The following is a 23865-nucleotide window of genomic DNA, read 5'->3' as shown; positions in this document are numbered from 1 at the left end:
ATCAGAAGGATTTGAGGTTGAGATTGAAATATTCATGTGTGAGGCCGGGTTAGATCAGATAGCTATAATAATATAGTTAGTATTTTTAGAGATTTGAGAGATTTGAGATTAGGGTTTATGAAAAGATGGGAGGATGGCTGTAGAGGGAGGGAATTGCTGGGTTTTAAAAGGGCTAGGTTTAGGAAGAGGAAGGTGTATTGTTGTATGGAGATTTTTTTTCTTGGTGTTTTTTCGGATGTTTTGTATGTATGTGGTGGGATTTTATGGTGATGGTGATGGTGATGGTGATGGTGATGGTGATGGTGATGGATGGATGCACGCGTTTGGCTGATATTAAATGAATGAATGCGGTAAGAAGCTGGAGTTGAAGTTTTTTTAGGCTTGGGTTGGGTGGTTTGTTAGGTAGATAGGTAGGTAGGTAGGTAGGTTTTGTATTGATATTGTATCGATATTGTTTGCTTGGAATGATGGATGGATAGATAGATGTACTTTATGGGTGGGTATGGATGGATAGAAAGCTTTCTTTGTGTATTTATTTGTACTGGTGGTTGGGATATGAATATTATAGTTCTTGGGGGCAGGAGGGACTGGAATTGGTACAAAATGCTTTTGGTGTATGTATATATTGGAGGATGTAAGATTACCTTGATTATGGGTGTTGATTGGATTAATATTGGTGATATTTGTCCTTCAAAAAGGGGATAAAATGAGTTAGGGGATTTTCGCTTGAGAGGTTTTGAGTTTGAGTTCTAGGTGGTTCAAATGACTTATTGCAATTGACAAGTGATAATTGTTTACGGGTTCATGGTTTGAATGGCGAGCTCTATAGGGGGGAAAGGATTATGATTGGAAGTATGGGAGTGTGGTTGTAAGTCTTAGGTTAGAGGTTTTGTATTGATATTATGTCAACTGTTGAGATGTTTTATTCTGTGTGGTAGTTTTGTTTATTGGCTCTGGTATAAATGCAGTGCGATGGTTTGGTAATGTTGATTTTAGAATAGAAAGTAGAGGGTAGAGCCGTGAGGACTTGATGTGAAGTGAAGTGTGCAAACCAATTGCAAAGAGTGTTGTAGTACGAGTATTTATATATTATTCATCCCTTACAGTTTGAATTCTGCTGCACCTGGATTACCTAATCCTGTAATCATGAAAAGTTGTTAAGCTAGTTCTATATAAAAACATCTAATACTGTGCTTAAGACCTAAGAATAATATCTAGTGAAAGTAAAAGGAAAGGCATTTGAATCAGTTGACTTTTTATCCGATTGGCCAAAATTCAACTTAATTCGAGTCCTTGTGACTGGTTGGGGGATTAAGCAAGCAGAGTCTTCAAAAGAAGCAAGCCTCTAAGTTATGCAAAGAATTTTGATAGTGAAGATGAAAAATCTAAATCAGATACATAGTACGATGAACGCCTGATAGCGCACAGGAACTCAAAAATGAGTAGTTTTCTGGTGAATATAATATTAGGATACTTTTAGATTTTCCAACTTCTCCTCAGAGTCATTCCGAATATATCAGTACAGAGCTTGAGAGTCCTAGGATAGAAACTCTAGAGTCTATGAGAGAAGTGATGCGGACCTAATGGAGAATGAGATTCAGATGCATGATCTAGTAGGAAATTCAAATATCTATCTAGATAGATATATAGCACAGCTGATTTAAACTTGTTAGAATTTCGAATAGCGGTCGGTATGATAGTTATGGTGGATTCATGTGACTATGTAGACACGGAAATTCATTTTCCTTTTCTGCTTGATTTATAATTATAGCTTCGGCATACATGATGATTGGGTGTTGGGTATAGGAAATCGTACTCGAGTAAAATATTATGACTAACTGTCAGAGTGAACATGCGGAAACTCCAATAAAGTAATCATTATCTTCTTCCTGTTCAAAACTTAGACTGCTGCATGTTGGTAAGTTTGAGTTCAAGCTCATTCCAGAGTGGCCTTTATTTTTTCCAACTCCTGGAGTATGACTTATACATACATACTATCGATATCTCCGAACTGAATCCAGCTGTCCGCTATCAGTATTTAGTTTCTCTCGTCAGAGTACCCAGCATCTCGATTTCTAGTATCATGGCTATTTTCAAACAGTACCACAATCGGATAGATTTGCAGAAATTTACCAGCTTTGGATATTCCCCGGAGGTTTGTCTCTTAGACTTGCTAATCCCCGAAGTTGGGTTGATGCTAATAGGTACTGTAATCACCGACACACTTTCTATGCTTGAATAGTACACTATTCTTTTCGTAGTTCTTTTATTAATCAAATATTTGAGTTCTGCACCAATAGTCTCTGCCTCGTTGTCCATGTCATTTTCCATGTTAATTGACATGTTTCGATGCAGGACTTTTTCTTCGATTTAGTTTAATATTCATGAATTCGTGCGATTATTGGAAGTTATGAACCTGATCCCATCAGCTCATTGGCTTGCGATGATACGGTTGGTTGCTTTTCGTTCTTTTGACGAACATTTGGTGATATTTTCTGAGTGTAGCAGAGATCAACATGATAGTAAGGACTGGATGAGGATAATAAGGTTGATGTGATTGTATAACTAGAGGTTTATCAAAATTGAGGGTAAGGTAAATTTAATGCAAAAGAAGAAGGCAACAGCAACAGCAAGAGTAATCTGAGACAAGATGAACGGAGGGCTTGGTTATTCATAATAATATTATTATTAAGGCATTTATACTAGAATAAGCCACCATGGGTACCGAGGGACTGTTTTCAAGTGAAGCGAAAACAAAAATCTACTCCGAATTAGGAAGCCTCGGTTGACAAATGATAAAGACGCGAATATTGATGGATAACTCGAGTATAAAGAAGCTTGAGGTCTCAATGAATGCGGCACCTTACCAATATCAAGAAGGGAAAATGAAACCACTTAGATTGAACAACTTCTCGGCTGGACTTTTAGTCCCCCTGGTTTCTCGAAATCCACAACCCCGTATTCAACTATCGCTTTTTTTCAGCACATCTTCATTCACAACCACCGGCTATTCCATAGCCTCAAATAAAGATATTGAGCTTCGCATATCACTTTAGAAGCGAGCTAGTCTTCTCTAAATTCAAACTCCCCCAAAAAGCTTTTTTGACGCTCCCTAGTGTTTTTTTTGGTAAGAAACTCCATCGATCCAATTCAAAATACTAGACCATGACCCATCAGTCATGCAGAGCTTTATTGATTTGTTCTACTCGAATACTTCTCTAACGACCTAAAATCTTTATACAAACACTACATTTGGTATTTATCTGTCATACAAATTAGCTTCGTGTATGCACAAAATCACAAAGTTAGAAATAAGGATTTTTATGGAAGGTTCAACACAGGTTTAATCAGGAACTTGTTGGTTGGAACACAAATAAATCTCCAGATACAAATGTCTACTACCGTGGTTCTTTAGCTGGCTGACTTATCATTCGATACTACTCGTAGAATAACTATCACCCTAGAAAAATGCATGCTAAAACCTCATCAATACTATTTTGATATCAATAGTTCCCAATACTACCATATTGGGACGAGGTAGTGTGGCTCCATTGCCGTTGGTTGATTTTCAAACAATCAGTTTTGCCTCGCATTTCAAATGAATGCATTCACCCATCACATCAGCTCTAACTGATTTCATAATATCTAACATTCAAAAACAACAGTACATTGAGCACATAATTCGCTAGAATAATGATCTTGAAGAGTCCCAAACTTCCATGATTGCTTCATCAAAGATTTGACAAAACGACTTCCCAGCACTTGGGAATCAAGGATTCATTCAACAACTACTGAAAGATTTGAGTTTGACGTACCATCTCCGTGGGACTGAAGGCCAAATCCTCGTCGACACATCTCGGAGAGCCTATGAAATTTGTTTTGTTCTTACATAACATTGATTCCATTGGGTCATGTAACCATCCTGGCCTCTTGATCGGCCTCTACCAGCTGCAGAGACATCGAGATCCTCAACTTTATCAGGGCATCTTTACTCGGGTTAGTCGGAAAAGAAAGAAATGTATGAGTGGGGAATGCTTCCATTTATGTAGTACCCGAAAACATAGCCCCACCTACAGCCATCTTTTGCTTATTCAGTGCATATGCAGCGCAAGGGTGCATGCTATTACGTTAAGGACATAGTGAGGAGTTTTATCACACCAGACTAATCGTTGGTATCTGTCAATCTTTTAACGTTTATTAGACATTCCTGCTTTAATCATGCGGTCACGTTAGTTCGCATTTCGCTAGTGTACCATAATTAGCCTTGTTGTGATGAACATGCGGGACAGCTCCCCTATACCCATGAGCCGAGTACCGGCATTTGGAAAAGCCTCGGCAGTTGTCAAAAATGATTGACATGGTACCCTGCAGCGGCGCAAGCATTAGTTTTTATGCGCCGACCCGTCTCGCCGGATTTAACAAACATGCATCCCGCTCATTGCAGACTGTTACCGCACCTTCTGGCCATTATACACTCTTACTGTGCTGCAATTTGTGGAAAAACTTTCTGTGAAATAACAAATACAATGACTGAAAATATCTGATCTTTGTTGATGTTTCATAAACATTTTTCGAATTTCATTTGCTGTGGGAGAATCTATACATAAGTCTTTACCAACCTCCAACTCGATATTTGGTCATAGGCTTCTTACTCGGCCCATGAATATTACAAGCGGCAAACGTGGCTTCCTCGAAATAGCAGAATGAAAGTAGAGGACTTAAAGATGAGAAAACCCCTGCGTGGAATAAAGTGCGTAAGGGAAGAGCAGCTGCAGCAGCAGCAGCAGTCGAAGTTGACATCCCACAAGGCGCGAACCAAACGAATGAAAAAGAAGTCTGTAATGGCTAGTAAGAAGTTACGAACTGTTACGGACCGGAAGGGTACCACAGAGGAGGTCACAGAATCTCTTCCAGGTAAAGGTCAAACGTAAGTAAGGCTTTCACTTCTTACGTGAAAAGTAGCTGATGTTATTACATTCACAGACTCGATGGAGAGACGGAAGACAAAGGGAAAGGAATATCAAAGTACGAGGAAAACGATGTTTCAGAATGGTCTAGCAAGAAAGAGGTTCACCTTGATTCGGATGCTGATGGCATGTAATCTCTTCCTACATTTTCGTTCAACTGGACAAACTTTTAAACTAATAATTTCATAGCAGATGGGGATGCGCCTATCCAGGTCTTCAGCTCCGAAGAATTGGCTTCAAGAGATAGATTTATTGTTGACGCCACAAAGCTCCATAAGCGCGACATTGAAAGGATAATAGTGTTTCATGGAGTTTTCTGCAAGGCCTATACTGACATCATTTACTACATCCAGTACCATTCGAAAATAGAGGATAGCAACATTGAAAGGGTAGATGGCAAAGGAAGTGCAGTCGAACGACAACTTTGTCCTGTGGACCATATGGACGAAAATATGGAAATCAAAAATCGAATAGAAGGGGTAGATGATATCCCAGGGACTTTGTGTACACCGAAGGTAGTTCTTCAGAGAATTCAGGATGTGTTTTCATCACTTCAACAAATTTGGCAGAAAATAATGGCAGAAGGCCAGTCAGCAGTCACTTTACAGGATTTGACTACCCTGAGACAAAAGATCGAGGAGATTGAAAAGGTGCAATTTGTCATGAAGGCAATCGATATTATAGATGGAGATAGCCAGAGCACGAATGAGATAAGGATACAGGGACCGGAATGTCCCCATCCTGCCTGTTATCACGATGGTGGCCACCTTGATCGCTATGAAGACGACAGCGAGGAGGTAATGAAGAATCTACTGATGGAAAAACATTTGTTTCTCGGCCATAAGCCCCCCATAGAGAAGAGCACATTCAATCGGATCACGAAGATCACGGGGTGCGCTTGTGGAACGTGGTGTGCAGGACCTTCGCGAAGTCGGTGATTGGAAAAAGAATCTACAGTGTACGTGAACTCTGATTTTATCACATTGGAATGTATGGGATAATCCTCGATTGTGTATGATACCATAATGTATAGTATTATTACTGGCTTCCTACTGTATAACCACGTGATCATTATCTCATGTGTGCATGTCTAAATCCTTCAATTGCTTACTTGGTGAGGGTCCACCTCTTCTTCTATTTGTTACCCATAAAAGTGCTGGATAAATTATCGGGTATCATTTCAGACAAGAAGAAGGTACGGATTAAAAAATTCATTAGTGCTCTTATAAAAGAGTATGTTGCTACCATCAGTGGTAAGAGCTGCGTGATGTTTCGAAAATGTTTATAAAGCGGTCAAAATGACACCGCAGAAAAAGATCGATGTGCATTTTAAAATATCACACGGAAAGCTCTTTGGTGTTAGTACCTCACTGTGCTCTCTCAACTTCAACATGCCTCTTCACGTAGCCACTTCGCTAAGCGAGATGCAAAAGGAGAACCAGCATAATGCTAGTATAGGGTCAGTACAGCCGCAATATACATACGATAGACTTAGCTCTAAACTGTTTACTTCTCTTTAATATCAGTCGTTCCACCAGACTTACAGACTTACAGTCATGTTCCACGATTTCTTTTGTGGTTTAAGGGGAAGTTTTGGGACAAATTCAGTAGAGAAATCCAGCTGAAAGACGTTACTCTGCTCCTTGTGCTTTACAACCACAATCGGATCGCAAAGAATTTCCAATTAGTTCCTTAAAATTAATACATAGAGACCTCAAGTACCGAGTCAAGGCTGCCGACTCATCTTGATTAACCACTTAGAAGAATACACCGTCCGGACTGGCGCGTGTAATAACTTGAAGCTTTATGTGCACGTGAGAAGCTTGGGCTCTGACTATTGATTTTTGAAACTACGGAAATGTAATTAGGATGGTATTGGGTTTATTGAGACCAGAAAGAGCATCAGATTGAATTGATTGATTCTCTAGCTAAGCAGTTAAGCTGCGAGTATATATTCAAAAAATGAAGGAATAAGGTTAGGTATTCAGCCTTCGGAATTAAAGTGCTTTGAAATCAAAATATTGAAAGCAAACAAACAGTATACCAAAAAGGAAAGAATGAATTAAAAGTTGAGTTTTGTTTGCTCCTTATATGCATCATGCAATATATATGCATATACTGCCAAGATCCCAGGAGGTCAACAGATGGGGTATCATTGCAGTTCCACCAAATGAGACCAGAAACTATCTTTAAAGCTGCAGAAGTTTTATTCACGACTGATCATTTCTCACCAAATTCAGTATTGAATAAACGCTTTGCACTAAGGTTACTTTCTGGCGAGGAAATTCAAAGTGTTGAGTAGAGAACTTTGATCTCTCTTCCTGCTTGTGAGTACACTATTCTTTTCTCCAGAATCTGCTACACAGACAATTACTAATAATTCGATACTCTAGCGGGAGATACGCTCGATGTATTTGATCCAGATTATGTATCAAAGAGGGCCAGATCGAGGGAACGAAGTCGAAAAACGAAGCCATCTGCAGCTCTAGATGATGAATCTCAACTCGCTGAGGGGATTGAAAGAATGCGCTTGATGTCAAAGAAACATATGTGGTAAACCATGGCGCTTATTATGAAAATATGGTAGCAGCTAATGATGATGATGATGACGAAGAAACGAGGATCAACTCGGGCAACATAAAATAACGCATATAAGCTGTGGATGAAATAATGTGTTCACGTTATAATGACATACAATAATGATATACCTCTCATATTACCTTATCATATGAAAAGTCTTGTATGAATTTGTGTATATCAATTGTATAAATTTGCGGGTGTCCCATGGGATCTTTTGTACTTCCTCATGCTCTCGTCGCAGCACCAGCATCCCTCATTCAAGGTAACCATGAATCATTGTTATCCTATAGTGTGATCGGAGATACATAAGACCTTAGCAAGACTAAGAAAATTCTAGAACGTCAAGACTAGAATAAATGCACGCTTTTTGTGGGTCATCTTCTTTTGAACAAGAATTAAGGAGTCTATTGTGCATTATGAGAGCCGGATGCTTCAATGTTGCTTACACGTCAATAACGTTATCATAGTATCCTTCATCTGGTATGAGAGACAGTAAAGTTGCTCTGGTTTATTGATCTGCAGTATCCAAGACTTTTGAGACGTTTGCTTTGCCTAGTGTAGCGCTGGCTTTTGGATGATCGGCATTGTCACCTGAGAATTTGACTTGGAGTTGATCTGAACATTGCGTCTAGAGTATATTGCACGGCGTCTCAATTGATCCAAAATGGAGAGTGTTATATCGAAACCGCTTATTGGAGACTGGTACGTACATCTTTATTTAATAGTTAAAATACCAATATTCGTGTATACTATTTTGTCTCCCTCGATCTCCATGGATATACCATGGAGAGTTCTACCTCCCATTCTTGTTTTTAAGGGCTAGAAGCCAGTTTCCTCGACTTAGGAAAGAGAGTGCTTGAAAATCTGCAAATAAGAACAGTAATTTCTGCAGCCTTTCCAAAATTAGGACGGTATAGCCGCCTTAGGCCAGTAATGCTGAACTGAAACTCTCCTAGCAGAACAGCAGAACTAGCTTGTTCTTGCAGTATGCAGCTGTGTCTTAATGTGACGCAATCCTTATTGATCGGCTCAAAAGATATATGACCTCTACGTAACATCAGTAAATATACGAGGGAAGGACCAATCAAGTAGAGCAACGATGAGTACATGATTGCGCTCAGAGAACAAACAGACATCTCAACAACTATCAGATTCTTTTCTCGTCTATCGTTCTCTCCATTTCTACCGCTACCACAGCCGCTGATGTCTATCACATACAAAAAAACTGTCCAACTATCAAAATATGTGGTCATTCCAAACCGAAGAACACAAGCCGAGCAGATCAACAACAGAGACTACGAGTATTGGGTTTCTTGAGACCAGAAAGAGCATCAGATTGAATTGATTGATTCTCTAGCTAAGCAGTTAAGCTGCGAGTATATATTCAAAAAAATGAAGGAATAGGGTTAGGTATTCAGCCTTCAGAATTAAAGTGCTTTGAAATCAAAATATTGAAAGCAAACAAACAGTATACCAAAAAGGAAAGAATGAATTAAAAGTTGAGTTTTGTTTGCTCCTTATATGCATCATGCAATATATATGCATATGCTGCCAAGATCCCAGGAGGTCAACAACGAGTCCCTTCCGGGAGAGCACACTTTTCATAGAGGGAGTTAGTTATCCTCGATGTTCGCCATGGACAGCTAGAAGCGGGCAGAGATTCATTCATAACTGGTAGAAGCACAGTTACGAGAACGATTAAAGTTCAAAACAGATTTAGTTGAGTTGGAAATAAATCTTGATAAATGGGATTATGTGACGGTGAATGGAACGAATTTTATATTGGTGAAAGTTTCATAAATGCACAATATTAATAGGTAAATTCTTGTAAAATTGAACTTATTGCTGTGTGCCGGCTTTAATCAAGTTGATGTAGTGCATATAATGCATTTGTCGTCTTAATCAATTTCTGAAAAAAAAAAAGACGTCGAAATCAATAGAAACATCATTGTGAAATGCTACTCAAATCTTTTAGTAAAATTCTATCTATCCTCCGATACCCGACCAATAACTTCCAGTATGAGTTCAGTGGCTTTTCGGTAATTGGTGGTGCCATGTCCTCCCGTTCCCAACCCACCACAGCCAAGTCAAATTGAGCTTGCCAAGTTACGAGTAGGATCGAGTCAAGGTCTTCTTTGTCGTTCATGAAGAGTATAGTACAAGTGGTAGGACTTCCCGCCTCATACTGATGTGCTAATATATTCACTGCAATTTCGGCATGACGAGAATTAATCGTCGCGGTAAAGACGTTCAGAATAAACCGTCCGGGTAAAGATTATCTTTTAAAATCTTCAAGAATCTCTCATAAAACGGTTGACGAGCCGGAAGCATGAACCGGAGCTAAATCTCCATGTGTTTCCACCACTCGTAATACAAAACATGATGCATATTGCAGACGATAATAAACGGATCTGGACAAGTGAATCCTATACATCTTATGGAGGCCTTGTTTAATGTCAAGCTAAGGAGTACACAGTCTCGGCATATCATTTTGACATATCTGATCGCAGTATTGAGAAGAATGGTGGGTCAGAAGAGGATAAATTGAAAACACGCGCTTGCGAGGGCTTGTACAAACATAACACAGTCAATCAGCGTCCATAAAATCTTCACGGAATGGGCATGGGAAAGGGCATCTTAAATCATCGTTGATTGATATAGCACAACTTTTAAATCCATTGTGAATACGCAGCGTCCTCAAGAACGCTCCGAGTCTTCACCAAGTCCAGGTCGTTCTGTCATCGTAAAATATTCGTAGAACCGTATTTCCTGCCGCTCATATCCACCAATGTAGGTATTTACGTTCGCGATCAATCATATCACAAACGTCCTGTACACAAGAAAAATAAATCATTTTATGAGGGAATCGTTTTTGATTTGATGCAAGATATCCGGATTATCCCAAACGCCCCTTTGCTGCTTGTTGCCACGATCTTTCGCAAGGAATTTTGGGTGAGGTCCATCTTCTATCCGTCAAATTGCGTATCGAAAACTAGATCCATATGTATACCCTCATGAAGCCATTGCCATTAACCGAAAAGACGAAGCGGAAAGAAAAGTAGCGCTGATATATCTGATCTACTTTCTTCTGAACGAGCAGCCCTCAGTCAAACGAGCCTTACCACCTGTTGGTTGGCAGAGAACAGTTGAGCATCCAGCGCAGATGACAACAGTTTGGGCGTGGCTGAAGACGGTGGTGATAGTGAAGCATCCTGGGCACTTGACATCCATGAAGAAGGATCTTGGGGCTGGGACAAGTTGCTAAAGCGGCAAAAATTATTAGCTTCCGCCAATTTTGCATCGAATCGAGAATTCATTAAAAGGTGTTGTCGCATACCTTGAGCTTGTGCTTGCGTGCCTCAGCAGCTGGGGATGGGTTGAGGAGATCGATTGCGAGAACCTATAGTGGCAAAATCTGGTCAGCCATTATTCTTATCAAATATTCATCAAAACCATCAATATCCATCAATCCCTCCATTTCAGCAATTCAATCCAACCTAACAGCGACCGCATAACAGTTTCGAGTTCCATTCCGAGCTTGTTCTCCTCCTCATAATTGTTGTATGCTGTCGTATGCCCACTGAACAATTCCACCTCCTATCCTCATTCCGTGCTCGATGCCTTGATGTGGGGGAATAATTGATTGAAGGAATTCCTTACCATCTTGTCGGATTGTGATCGAAATTTTTATTTGAATTTTGGCCTGACGGTCTTTTGTCGTAATGTCGTTCTTAGACGTAGAGAGCAAATGTCAGTGTTGTCGATGGGTCGAAAACTTGGGAGTATCAAGAGCGGAGAAAATTGAACAAATCTATGAAAACCCTAGAGTGTGCCAAAAATTTAACCGAGTTAGATCACGTGCAAAAGTATAATTTTGACATATGCAAAATAAGGCCGTGCTTCTTTAAGTGGATCGGTGTTTTGAGCGTTGTTTGCTCCGACTAATAAGATTAATAAGATCACCCCTCGAGCCCCTCCACAATTATCAAGGCTGCTTTGCTGCCAGCTAGCTCAGCCTGCAGATCGTGGATTCTACGGAGTAGATACAAATATCTCGAAGCCTTACACATTCTGGTATCACAATGATACAGTAACTTCTCGTAACAACCTCAACTTTCACAATCATGGCAGCTCCTATGGACCAGAGAATTAATGTTCCAATAGACGATCCAAATGCAGACACGGAATGGAATGATATTCTGCGAGCAAAGGGAATAATTCCCGAGAAACCTCCTTCCCCTACACCCCTCATCGAAGAAGCTATTTTGGAAGGACGCCGTCTTGCGCATGAGAACCGACTTGAGGGCAAGGATCTTGATGAACTCGATGCTCTCGAGGATGAAGAGGACGATGCATTCCTCGAGCAGTATAAAAAACAACGAATGGCAGAATTATCGTCAATATCGAAGAAAGCCAAGCACGGCGCAGTATATCCATTGTCGAAGCCTGACTACCAGAGAGAGGTTACCGATGCTAGCCAAGATTCTCCAGTATTGGTCAATCTTACAAGTGGGTTGGGCACGAATGTGGAGAGTAGGGTTTTGACAGAGTTGTGGAGAAGAGCAGCTGCAGAGTTTGGGGAAGTGAAGTTCTGCGAGATGAAGGGTGACATGGCCATTGAAGGGTATCCAGATAGGAATTGTCCTACAATACTGGTGTACAACAAAGGAGACATTGTGAAACAAGTGGTTACATTGATGACTATGGGAGGTGTACGCGTAGGAATGGCAGAGATTGATAAGCTTTTGATCGAAATTGGAGCTATCAAAGACAATGATATGAGAGTTACGAAGCGGAGACGTGATGCGGAGGATGAAGAGGAAGAGCGTCAAGAGAAGGGTGGCATTCGAGGTTCGAAACTGGCTAATGCAGAGAGTGACGACGATGACGATTGGTAGAAGGAGACCTTAAATCACATTGCATAGCATTTGGAGTTATGGTGCATATAGGAAGACAAAAGATTTTAAACTTGTCTGTAATTACCACATTGGATTTAGACGCGAATTTTGTTCGCAGATACGCAGATTTTATGAGTCCTTGTGGCAAAATGCGATATACACCTTATTCGACGTTCTCCCAAAGACCTGGAACCTTGGCTATAAAGCAAAGTTGTTTCCCACAAGTGCTAACCGTCTTTCGGGGTTGATCATTATCCCATGTTGGCTGTTCTTCAGGTTTACTTCGTCTCCAGGCTTGAAGTGATGGCCAAGTCTTCACGCAAGTGCGATTGGTTACTCAACAATTCTCCCCTTTCACCTCAATCACCAAACATCCAACAATCTCTCTGCTTGAATATCGTCATCTATGCATAAATCTGTGCAACTGTCGCTGATGATGTCGTTCCTAAGTATCTCGAACATTACCCCGTCGACAATATTGTGCATGCGAATTCCTTTGATGTCTCCTAGCATTTGCAGATGGATAACTTGAGGACTCTTGCCCATGATTAAGTTCCGTCAAAGAGGCTCCTGCATGGTCCCATGCTTTTTGCGGTGAGGAGAGGTTTTGCGTTATTTGCCCCTTTTTCTTAGCGCTCAGATACGCATAAGGATTCATAATTCCCAATCGACGTCGAAAACTATAGCAATGTTTCCAACACCTCGATAGATCTCCTTTCAGCTAAGGTAATGCTCATCGAATGGAAGCTTTTTCTGTGCTAAAACAAGCTTCGGGGCATAGCGCCGAGTACTACTAGCTTCATCACATGGTAATGATTTGAATCAACATAACCATCTTCTCAACCCACCGAAGCAGTAATACCTCTCTGCTTAAGAACAGCATCATCCCATTCCTCAGGGACAACGCCTCGAAATGACCCATCATCCTGCTTCAACCACCTATACTCCACACCCTTGTAAAGCGCAATTCCACCATGTTGATATGCAAACGCATTCTTTGAAATCGGTGTGAGCCCCGCCGAATCAAAAGTCCGAATAACATTAAACGACTGATATTTAATCCCAAGATTAACGCTTTCAATCCCAACACATCCATTTTCTACTCGCGCAATGGCAGTTTCAGGATTACAGTCTTGGGAGGTGTAAAAAACCACAACTGTGTTGCCATCCGACGTTCCGATATTGGTGACGAGTGCCGAATTGGTCGACTTGGAAAATCGTGTCTGACATCCCCGTCTTGTTGATCCGCTCCATGAATGGATAATTTCTTTACTGCCGCATCTGGGCTCGGAGTAAAATTGTATCCAATAAGCCGATACTGATGTGATGAGAGAAAACAAGACGGGAATATAAATTTGATACAACATGTTGGTTACCAAACCTTTGAAATGGTGATGATGATGATCAGAACAAACAAAAAGTAAAAAATACCAAATCAATAAATAACAGCGTTCTTCCTCTCCCCTACTTCAAGTGTTAATCAGCTGGGCTGCGCCGCCAAGGTCAGCAAACGGGCGAGTTCCATTGTCAGCCTTATGCGCGCGAGTCTGCGAGCGCCAATGATCATTTTTGAATAAAGAAGAAAGAATGAGTAATATTAAAACACGTTTTCATTTTTTTAATGCTTATATGACTTAATCTGGGGACTACATTCCTCGGCTTTGAAGAAATAGAGCGTCATTAAATTTTAGGATGTTTGTGAATATGTAAAATGGTATGATGATATATGCTCCGGAACTTGAGATTGAGCAGTGCAGTTATTTTGATGGTTGTAAATTTGTAATCCTAGAGGATGAGAGGGCCAAGGGAGTGGTGGCTTAGCGGTCACTATATTTAAGACTCCCGGTGACTATATGCGGCGAGCAAAATGTTTTGGATTCTGTGATAATTTAATTGTACTAATAGATTTTGAGGTTTTAATTAAAATCATGTATGCTTGGTTTACTTTTTGAAGATATCCGTTACTAGGATTTTCGGATATATCAATCGCGCTTGATTATCAGAGGTATATAGAGAGCGACGATGTTGAGATATTCAGTCAGTTGCCATCTTATTTCTTTATAGTAGCTTTTTAATCAGCGCGTAATTTTCTAGTTTTTCAATAGTCTTGCTGAATTGTCAATATAAATGGAGTGGCTTGCTAGCTAATAACCATAGTTTGAAAGTGTTCAGCAGTAGAACAATTAGAATCTATATTAAGTAATGTATTTGTAGGATATATAGATAGTATGTGATATTATCACACGCAACACTATTGCAAAATGAATCTCTCTAAACCACCTTATTCTCGTCCAGCCTGCCTACATCTTTACAAAGCCTTCTTCAAACACTCCAGTCCACCCTCATATCCCCTCATCCTGTCCCTGAATATTTTCCATTTCCATATTAGCCACTCCCTGTCTGATTTCTTCCTCCTTCAACAGTTCCTGCAGCTGCTCTATCTTATTATTAATTCTCTCCAGATTTCTCTGTGCTTTCTTGGCTAATATTTCTCCAAACCTAGCCTCTAGATTGAATGAGAGAGATTCAAGTGGTCTGCAGATACTGTCTAGAATATCAGTTCGTTCCTTATCTTGTATATATGAGGTAACGTATACTGCATCGCGCACCATAAGTTCTAATGTGATGACCGGGATTTTCTTCGTGCGGTGAACAGCACAGTGGCGGATCTGAGAGATCTTTAAAAGAAGACACCGCAGTGTTTCCGAACTATGATTATATATCTCTCCATCAAGGAGATTACTAAGGCGATCTTTATCTCCATCAAGCTGGATCATGATTGAAACAGCTAGTTCGATCAACCTTTTTAACTTATTGTTAGCACATGCTAAAGAGAGTGAAATGCAGAAAAATTACTTACTTAGCCTCGCCCATCTCCTCCCATCCATTTTCTCGCACACATGCGGGAAATTGGTATTTAAAAACTCGAACAAAGCTTCTTCTAAAACGATTTGTACCCGCGTCAGGACCTTAGATTGGACGCTGAAGGGAAGCCACTTATCGCTCGCGACCTTTCCTTCGTAAGGTCCTAGACCATACGGCGATAATTGTTTCTGCACCTCCTTGTAGGTATCATGCCTTGTAATCCATGGTGTGATTGAACCGGAGGACATTTGTCGTTTGGGCGGAGGAGTATCTGTCACAGCGGAGAAAGGACGGGGAGATCTACTGTGCTTAATACTAGAATCTATTAACTGTAAGCTATGGATTATATATCTTTAGAGATTTGGACTCACTCCTTTGCTCTTCCTGTTGGGACTGAGTGGGCGGAGCATTAATGGAGGAATTAAGGTCTGCCGTTGTGCTTCTAGATCCGGTATCATGAGATGCTTTTCCATTAGCTGAACTGTTGTCGGATAATTTTGCTGAGCTATTTCAGATTTATTAAATTCCTCTTCTCGAAATTGTGTTGCAAACGTACCTTTTCCACTAACATCCGCAGCTGATGCATACCCTCTACTGTCCTCCATGTAAGAGTCAGGAATTTCAAGAATTATAGGTTCGGTATATTTCATTACTTTATTAAATTGATTTTGCGTGGAAATGGAAAGAATATTTGAAGATGGGGATTGATTAGTTGTAGAAAATGTAAAGCCTAATAAGTAGGCATCCAGCGTCTTGCATTGCCTATTGCGCGGACAGTACGGCACATAAGCACAATGATATCATACGCAATTGCACTCACTTGTAAATCATATCATTGCTACTAAAAGTTTCAGACATTCGACAGATATTTGACAACACAGCCTCGCTCATATACCTTGCACTCACCACAGAGAGCGTAAAGCCTGAAGAAGGAAGGAGATCAAAAAGGTGGAAGCAAGCTTTTATAAATATTTGGAGTAGATGGACCGTGTGAGGAGAGTTATTGGCCGCTTGCTGCCAATGTGACAAACATGGCCGAATTGGGTTGTGGTGCGGTGAATCCGAAAATGCTCTAATACTAAGTGCATTTCATTTTCGTTGTAGCTGGACCAGTATAGCAGAAACTACTCTACAGAACTGATCCAATGGTACTGTATAGGTTATATACTACATCTATAAATCTCGTCACAAATCCAAAAGTTTAATTAAGCCATGGTCCGCATACTAAAACATTAGTATACTTACTGTACTCGAAGATCCAATGGCTCTTCCCTCTTTGTGACGTCAATTTGGAAATTGAATAGATGTGCAACGAATACTTACGTTAGGGTCGAGATGAGTCTATACCTAGAGCTACTGCGGGCACTGCGGCGCCCAACTAATTTAGAGCTGATAGGAATCATGTGAGTCACGATGATTGAAACATAATTGATGCGGACAGTTGGAGAAGGTACCAGTAGTCTTATGTTGTATGTGATATCGTGAATATTGAGAATGAACCAGGAAGCCTGTTGTGAAAATTGCATACCGGTTATACTCAAAAATTTACCGCGGAAGCAGACTCGAGTATTGTAACACCGCCATCACATTGCGTCAAAAGGCTCTTAAAATAACGAACACTCGCTTCAAACTATGCTTCTAGTCTGCTAAATAGTATTTTCAACTAATAAACTCAGTAATTAGAGGTCGGCGAGCCAGAAAAACAGAGCTTCAATGGGGTACCACGAAGAAAATGTTGAACGCGAACATGAAGTTCTGTTGAGCCCTGGAAATTACTAAAATATCCTAGGCTTTCGAGGTAAAAAATACTCCAAACACACAAAGGATATTATTCCAACCCTAGCATTACAGTCTATGGCCATGCTACAAAGCTTTTTCTCTTGGTCCAGAGAGTCTTTCGAATCTATCGACACTCATAATAAATGTTCCTCTACCACCAGTCATACTCCTTAAATGCTTCAAATATCCAACCATCTCCTTCAATGGTACTCTGGCGGTAATTTGACGTTGCTGGCCAGGGCCTGACGGATCAGTGCTGGTTTCTGAGGCAAATGGATCTGGAGGAGTGTAAACTCTGGATATATCAACCGGAGACAGCTCGCCTTCTGGATCTTCTACCTCATTATCATTTTCGAGTGATAGTACATGGCCACCGCGAGCAGATGAGAGATCATGGACAATTGCGCCGAGGGATGATTCGTCGCAGCTGATAACTACATTCATGACAGGCTCCATTAGTCCAATAGAGTTTGCCTGGAACGCTTCCTTGAGACCAGCTTGTACAGCATGCCTTGATGCAGAAGATAATGCAGCAGAAGTAGTGTCAGAGCCAAAAACATCTTCGATGGTATCGAACTTTAGCAGCACATGCGCAGAATGGAGCGGGAATGCCCGACGTGGACCACGGGCTAGACCCGCGACAGCCCCATTAAGCAAAGCAGTATGGACCTCGGCGAGAGTCATGTCGGAAGGCAATATCAGGGTTCCATCGCTTCCATCATTCTTAGCAGGCTTTGGAATTCGAATTGTGATTGTGTTTCCATCGATATGCATAGTATGGTCAGAGTCTTCTAGCGGCTGCTCATCCGGACTAATACTAGCTTCGCACCCTGCTTTCCCTTTCTTCCCAGCAACCTCACGATCAAAAATGTACCTATGAGTTGATGTAGGGGATAAAACACATTCACGGTAGCCGATTTCAATGTTGCCCATGGTTGCCTTAGCCTTGAAATCATTCACGAGTCGATCTCTGGCGATTTCCAGGTGCAGCTCGCCCATACCGCTCAGCTGCATTTGGCCAGACTCTTCATCGACATTGACATGAAGACTCGGGTCTTCTCTCAACAAGAGTTGTAAAATCTCGGCAACATTTTTCTCTTCACTTAGGCTGTGCGGTTCTATTGCGGCAAAAAATACTGGTGGAGGGACATCGATCGGGCGTAACTGAAGAATATTCAGTGGTGCTGGCGGGCCATTTTTTGGATGAGCTCCTGTATAAGACAATAAGGTATCGCCCGTACGAGCATGTTTTAAACCGGCAATAACACCAATTTGACCAGCTGGAATGCTTTGTATTTCTACCGCATCAGATGCGTACATTTGTAAAAGTCTCTGGGCTCTCTCAGAAACATGAAGATTCGTATTCCACAAGGCAGTGTTTCGCTTGACTGTGCCAGAGTATACCCTGATATAGACTAGTACACCGCGTCGTGGATCATTAACTACTTTGAAAGCGAGCGCACAAGCTTCGAGCTGGGCGATAAGAGAAGTTCGAGGGTTAGATCTCTTAGAAATCTGTCTCTCTTGTGCTGCAGCGAGGTCTAGCTTTCCTTCTAGAAGCTGGGTTAAACTGCCATGCAGGCTGCCTAGTCGTACTTCTGGCTCTGGCCTCTCGGTAGGGTTCGGTAGGAGGTTGTTGATGGCATCAAGGAGTGGTTGAACCCCGATGTTCCTGAAACTTGCTCCAGCAAAGACTGGTATGAGCTTACCAGAACCATCAAGAACGCATTTTCGTAGGCTCTTAATGATGTCATCTGGTGATATGAGTAGGCTATCATCATTACATTCCAACCAGGTTTCAAGGAGTCCGTCGTCAAACTCGCACAATGCTTCTACGAGTGCAGCTCGTGCCTTGACGACCTCGTCAGCGAACTCTGGTTCATCTTTCTGCAGCTGCTGAAGAGTGAAATGTTGAATCGATTTACCGTCACTGCCCTCTTCCCATTTCAGAGCACAAAGGTCAACTGCATCGCCAACTCCCATAAACTTGCCCTTGCCACTTTCCCACCACGGGATCTGACAAACCGCAGGCCAACCTCGAAGCCTTGATCCGATTTCTTGGACAGTTCTTGCAAAGGCAGCTCCTTCACGATCAAGCTTATTGACGAAAGCAATTCTGGGAATACTGTAATTGTTTGCCTGTTTCCATACTTTCTCGGTTTGAGCTTCTACCCCTGCCACACCATCAAGGATACACACGGCGCCATCAAGAATTCTCAAGGAACGAAGAACCTCGAATGTAAAATCTGCGTGGCCGGGAGTATCAATTAGATTAATGGTATGTGATACTTGTGATCGGGACGGCTTCGCCACTTTCGAGGGTGTACTATTTTCGGCCACAGGAGGCCAATGCATGGTCACGGCTGCCGATTGAATAGTTATTCCCCTGGCCCTTTCGGCGGGAAGGAAGTCTGTGACAGTGGAGCCATCATCAACGTCTAACAGACCGTCAGACTCTATTCGTGATATTCATGTGACCGTAGCAATCATACCTCCTATGCGTCGAGTATAGCCACTGTAATAGAGCATACGCTCTGTGGTAGTAGTTTTGCCCTTCTAAAATTAGGGGCAAGTAATACATGTGACAATTGAAACTTACCGCATCGATGTGAGCTATGATACCAATATTTCGAGTTGTTTCTGTTAACGCATCATGGCTTTCGGTTTGTTGTGAGTTATAGCGAACGAACGCATTCAATTGACTAGGCTTAGTCCAACAAGGTCGAATGACTTGTGTCAAGTATCGATGCAATACTCGACAGCTTCTGTTTGATACCAGTAAAACCATCCCCTCAAAAATTTGGGGATATAAAAACTCTTTGTACTTTGAGAGGACTAACGAGGAGAATGATGGATTAGTAATTATTGCCTGAGGTTGGGAAATTTTGAGAAGCACGGGCGGCGGAACAATAGGCCAGACTACAGAGCAGAAGCGGCCGAAGCTTGGAACTCTTGTTTATGCCTACCACTACAGAAGCTCAAGTCAACTTCAAATCGATTGCTTGACATCTTCTACTTGTTTCTCACGAATTTATGAAATACCCGGATGGATTAGTTTAAAAGTAAAGCTTCTTCTTGAACACATAATTGCTACGTTCCTATTCTATTGTCTCTAGCTTATTGTCTTATACACTCAAACGTCGCGTCATCCATCATCATGGATTACTCTGCCTCGATCAACGATGCCGACAATCCGGCTGGAGCTTCTCCATGGGGATCTTCTCCTACTAGCTCGCCGCAACCTCCAAGGACCAGCACATTTCCTTCGAGAGATATCGTATCGCCGACTCCGTACAACCCAGATCAAAGCGGCGGTGCAGGCTATCCACAGGAAGATATGATTGGAGCAGGAGGTTTCAACCGGCCAGACAGCAGTGCTGGCGTATCAGTCTCTGACGTTGAAAGTCGCAGGCCTGATACTGCTGGATCAACTCAAAGTGACGCCGAGGCACATCAAGGAACGGGACAACAGTATCAACAGCAAACAGCTCAGCAACAGCAGTATCCAGCGGGTCAACATAGATCCGAACCTCATAGATATCACCATTCTTCTGCGCGACAAGGACATCATGCATCAGCACCACATTACAAGCTACAAGCAAAGATTACTGGACTGGAGCGTACCGGGAGGAAAGATCCTATCTTGCGATTCGATGTACACGTAAGTCATCAACTAAGAAAACATGCATTTGTGTGGTATGGGCTAAGCAAATTTTTTAGACCAATCTTCCGAAATTTAGAACGACACAGTTTCGTGATGTTCGAAGAACGCATTCTGAATTCATTAAATTAGCAGATCATTTAATATCGTCGAATCCGGAAGCTATAGTTCCCGCAGTTCCTCCCGCCTTGACATCTGCTGGTGCTGGTACTGATGAGGACGAAGCGCGGGTTAAAGCTTCTCTCCAGAGATGGCTCAATTACGTTTGCTCTAATGACGTATTAATGAGGGATGACGAGATGGTTTTGTTTGTTGAGAGTGATTTTGGATACAGCCCAATGTTGAAGAGAAAGCAGCCCGCTACTGGCGTTCGTCGAAGGGTCATCAAACAGTTTGCTCCCCCACCGGACGATACACCAGAATTACAAGACGCAAGGCCAGTAGTGAAGCTCTTCTACCTGGGTACAATGGATGCAGGCCACAAGGTAGACAAATTGGTCAAAGCAAGAAGAGGTACAAGTTGTCACATGATTGTGTAGTATCTGGCTTCTAATTCGTGTATAGGTCTTGGTCTAGCGGAGTCCGATTTCGGCGTCAAATTAGGCGCAATGAATATCCAAGAGCCTCATCAAGGCCTAGCTAATGCATACCGGAAGCTTGGAAAGACAATTCAAAGTACGGGCGATTTCCATGCAGCACAAGGTACTGCTGAAGCTACAACAATTGGCGATCCACTTCAGTATCACTCTCAAGATGCATTCATCGTCAAGGAAACTCTTACGAATCGGCATATTCTTCTGCGTGAATTAATACAGGCTCAGCAGTTAACTCGAAGCAAACTTAATGCCGCGGACCGCTTAAAGGCCAGCTCATCTGTCAGAAGGGAGAAAGTTGATGAGGCCATATCAGCTCTTGACGAGGCACGCAGCAATGAAGTTTATCTTCACAATAAAACCCAACGTGTTACAGCAAATTTATTGCTTGAAAAACAAAGGTGGTTCGCTCGAACTGCCACAGATTTAAGACTAAGCATTCGAGAATATGTGATTCGTGAGATTGAAGCAGAGCGACGGACATTGGCCACCTTAGAAAGCATCAGACCCGACATACGAGCGATCGATGCCTCTGGTGGACTTAGCCGGTTGGGTAGAGAATCACACCCAGCAGCAAGAAGAGCCAGTCTCGCAGCTAGTCAAGGACCTAAAGGTGATTCGTGGTCTGGTGTTCCAAGACGCCCTGATGGACTTAACCGGAGCATTTCAGGCAGTTTCATGTCCACTCCCGAAGGCGCAAATGGTGAAGAGGAGGGTGTGGGTCGTGAGAGGTCGCTCAGTGGCAGTACTGGTGGATTGCCGGGTTTGAAAGAAGAAGATGACGAGGACAGAGTTGATGCGAGGAATGCGGCCTCGAGGTTGGCTAATGTTCTATGAAAAGGCAAATTGCCGAAATTTTTCTGGACAAGGACTTTTCCGGTATATGATCCGAGAAAAGGGGCCTTGTCACACGCATTGTACAACCCCAAAATCTGTATCGTTCATGCAAAGCAGCACAGTGTGTATGCAATAATACAATAATCTTTGTGCGACTTTGTCCCGTTCAGCTACTGGCACCATTTTGATAGTACTTTGGAACATTTAAAGCATTTGTTTGGTGCCTCTAAAGTGGACAGGTAGGTTTCCTCACCGCTAAAACTAGATGCTTGCTTCTCTCACCATTGCATATATATCACTGAGCCGCAGCCTCGCTAGACCCTCGAAGAGTTTCTAGGGTCTCCGGATAAATGCATATACAAATTTACTATTTTCGCTAATCAAGACGATTACATTACCTTGAAAACGGATAACCAAGCCCATAATCAATCCGAACCAGGCCTTTGGTTCGTAACACCATTTGAAATGTAGGTTCCCTTCTTTGTGCTATATTAATGCGTAGCACCAGCTTCATTGAATAATTTGATATAGATTTTGTGTCACATATCTGATTTCTGCAGACTCTTCTTCCTTTTCACATGCAGCGCAGCTATAGCCACGTCACGAAAATATTATTCACGATCAAAAGGTTACGATCAGCCCTCCCATCATATCATGCTCCAGTAGGAACGAAACACCAATATACCACCCGGAGTAAATGCAACGCTATGGAGGAAGAACACATTTCTCCACAACATCAGGCATACGGGCCGTGTTCTTCCGAAGAGGGACATGAACAAATAATCAAGCCATCTAGCTCTTTCTTACGTTTGTATCCAAGTATTTGAAAAATCTGGATCGTCCCCGGCTGCTTGCTCATTTGCAAATCGAATTAAGCATTTATTCGCTGCTACTCAATTCGCTATTGCCACCTCACTCCTGCGTGAAAGTGGGAATCCTCCAGCAAGTATGAGAAAATGTGAAAATATACCCAGTATGTGCGCCATGACGAACTTCGTATCAAATCTTGGCTTTCTTATCGGCAGAAAATAAAAATATCGCCTCTTTGAATCCCCTATCAGTATCATGCCATCCGAATCCTAACAGCCTTACCAAACTCCATGAATTAAAGAAACGCGCCATTTATGCAACCAAAATCTCTGTCGACTTTTTTGGTTACAATAGAATCTATCATTAAACGGTCAATGGGTAAATCGACGATTGACAAGAGCTCCTGCATTGGTAGAACAGACACCCCAATTTTAATTCACCAAGGTGTGAAGAAAATCTGGGGTACGTAGCAGAATGATTGTCAACATTCGACTTTTGGTTACAATCAATCACGGAAAACTCAATACTCCATACAGCTTCCCCACTCTTCTCTTGCAGACGACGGGAGTTATGGGTTCGGATGAATCAGACGTCTTATCGGATCCAGGCCTCCCATAGTTCTACATCCGGCATTGTATCAGTACATTAGTTGATATGTACTAATTGCCACTTCAATGATGTGCGCTGCAGTCGAAAGGCAAACGCAAAGGAGGGGCAATGTATCATTTACTTGATATAAGTGTTAATTGAGGGGCTCGGAAGTTTTTCTAGCCAAAGAGGCATCTTGAACGTTCTGGCTGAAGCCAAATGTCCGGCAATGTTGTATCTTTCATCTGCCGTTACTGACCATACGATCTTCTTAGGATCTTCACTAA

The 23865-nt window shown here is 41.9% G+C and overlaps 12 protein-coding genes across 12 annotated transcripts; 5 read left to right on the top strand and 7 right to left on the bottom strand.

The window, feature by feature from the left end:
- Positions 1-1841: 1841 nt before the first annotated feature.
- On the bottom strand, positions 1842-2343 carry SS1G_09428 (predicted protein; the record flags this gene model as incomplete). The annotated part of the gene is made up of 3 exons (XM_001589656.1): positions 1842-1908; positions 1992-2011; positions 2134-2343. The coding sequence occupies 3 exons, from the start codon at positions 2341-2343 to the stop codon at positions 1842-1844; spliced, it is 297 nt and encodes a 98-aa protein (XP_001589706.1).
- Positions 2344-3781: 1438 nt separating this feature from the next.
- SS1G_09427 (predicted protein) lies at positions 3782-4359 on the bottom strand (the record flags this gene model as incomplete). The annotated part of the gene is made up of 3 exons (XM_001589655.1): positions 3782-3865; positions 4075-4120; positions 4229-4359. 3 exons carry the CDS (start codon positions 4357-4359, stop codon positions 3782-3784), a joined length of 261 nt encoding a protein of 86 aa, XP_001589705.1.
- Positions 4360-4841: 482 nt separating this feature from the next.
- Positions 4842-5101, top strand: SS1G_09426 (predicted protein; the record flags this gene model as incomplete). The annotated part of the gene is made up of 2 exons (XM_001589654.1): positions 4842-4927; positions 4984-5101. 2 exons carry the CDS (start codon positions 4842-4844, stop codon positions 5099-5101), a joined length of 204 nt encoding a protein of 67 aa, XP_001589704.1.
- Positions 5102-6265: 1164 nt separating this feature from the next.
- SS1G_09425 (predicted protein) lies at positions 6266-6716 on the top strand (the record flags this gene model as incomplete). The annotated part of the gene is made up of 2 exons (XM_001589653.1): positions 6266-6426; positions 6677-6716. 2 exons carry the CDS (start codon positions 6266-6268, stop codon positions 6714-6716), a joined length of 201 nt encoding a protein of 66 aa, XP_001589703.1.
- Positions 6717-8359: 1643 nt separating this feature from the next.
- Positions 8360-8800, bottom strand: SS1G_09424 (predicted protein; the record flags this gene model as incomplete). The annotated part of the gene is made up of 2 exons (XM_001589652.1): positions 8360-8594; positions 8766-8800. The coding sequence occupies 2 exons, from the start codon at positions 8798-8800 to the stop codon at positions 8360-8362; spliced, it is 270 nt and encodes an 89-aa protein (XP_001589702.1).
- A 1825-nt stretch (positions 8801-10625) lies between these two features.
- On the bottom strand, positions 10626-11210 carry SS1G_09423 (40S ribosomal protein S27; the record flags this gene model as incomplete). Its single annotated transcript, XM_001589651.1, has 3 exons — positions 10626-10808; positions 10885-10947; positions 11208-11210. The coding sequence occupies 3 exons, from the start codon at positions 11208-11210 to the stop codon at positions 10626-10628; spliced, it is 249 nt and encodes an 82-aa protein (XP_001589701.1).
- A 461-nt stretch (positions 11211-11671) lies between these two features.
- SS1G_09422 (hypothetical protein) lies at positions 11672-12445 on the top strand (the record flags this gene model as incomplete). The annotated part of the gene is made up of 1 exon (XM_001589650.1): positions 11672-12445. One exon carries the CDS (start codon positions 11672-11674, stop codon positions 12443-12445), a length of 774 nt encoding a protein of 257 aa, XP_001589700.1.
- A 303-nt stretch (positions 12446-12748) lies between these two features.
- Positions 12749-12859, top strand: SS1G_09421 (predicted protein; the record flags this gene model as incomplete). The annotated part of the gene is made up of 1 exon (XM_001589649.1): positions 12749-12859. One exon carries the CDS (start codon positions 12749-12751, stop codon positions 12857-12859), a length of 111 nt encoding a protein of 36 aa, XP_001589699.1.
- A 425-nt stretch (positions 12860-13284) lies between these two features.
- Positions 13285-13812, bottom strand: SS1G_09420 (hypothetical protein; the record flags this gene model as incomplete). Its single annotated transcript, XM_001589648.1, has 1 exon — positions 13285-13812. The coding sequence occupies one exon, from the start codon at positions 13810-13812 to the stop codon at positions 13285-13287; it is 528 nt and encodes a 175-aa protein (XP_001589698.1).
- Positions 13813-14753: 941 nt separating this feature from the next.
- SS1G_09419 (predicted protein) lies at positions 14754-15960 on the bottom strand (the record flags this gene model as incomplete). Its single annotated transcript, XM_001589647.1, has 5 exons — positions 14754-14808; positions 14945-14993; positions 15306-15625; positions 15682-15703; positions 15867-15960. 5 exons carry the CDS (start codon positions 15958-15960, stop codon positions 14754-14756), a joined length of 540 nt encoding a protein of 179 aa, XP_001589697.1.
- A 1213-nt stretch (positions 15961-17173) lies between these two features.
- SS1G_09418 (peptide chain release factor 3) lies at positions 17174-19444 on the bottom strand (the record flags this gene model as incomplete). The annotated part of the gene is made up of 1 exon (XM_001589646.1): positions 17174-19444. The coding sequence occupies one exon, from the start codon at positions 19442-19444 to the stop codon at positions 17174-17176; it is 2271 nt and encodes a 756-aa protein (XP_001589696.1).
- Positions 19445-20246: 802 nt separating this feature from the next.
- Positions 20247-22180, top strand: SS1G_09417 (hypothetical protein; the record flags this gene model as incomplete). The annotated part of the gene is made up of 3 exons (XM_001589645.1): positions 20247-20750; positions 20810-21068; positions 21315-22180. The coding sequence occupies 3 exons, from the start codon at positions 20247-20249 to the stop codon at positions 22178-22180; spliced, it is 1629 nt and encodes a 542-aa protein (XP_001589695.1).
- Between the last annotated feature and the right edge of the window lie 1685 nt (positions 22181-23865).

Source organism: Sclerotinia sclerotiorum, genomic scaffold (assembly GCF_000146945.2).
Source record: "Sclerotinia sclerotiorum 1980 UF-70 scaffold_13 genomic scaffold, whole genome shotgun sequence".
In the NCBI taxonomy this organism is placed as follows: Eukaryota; Fungi; Ascomycota; class Leotiomycetes; order Helotiales; family Sclerotiniaceae; genus Sclerotinia; species Sclerotinia sclerotiorum.
The sequence above is the reverse complement of the archived record's forward strand: the minus strand, read 5'-3'. Positions and strand labels throughout refer to the sequence as shown.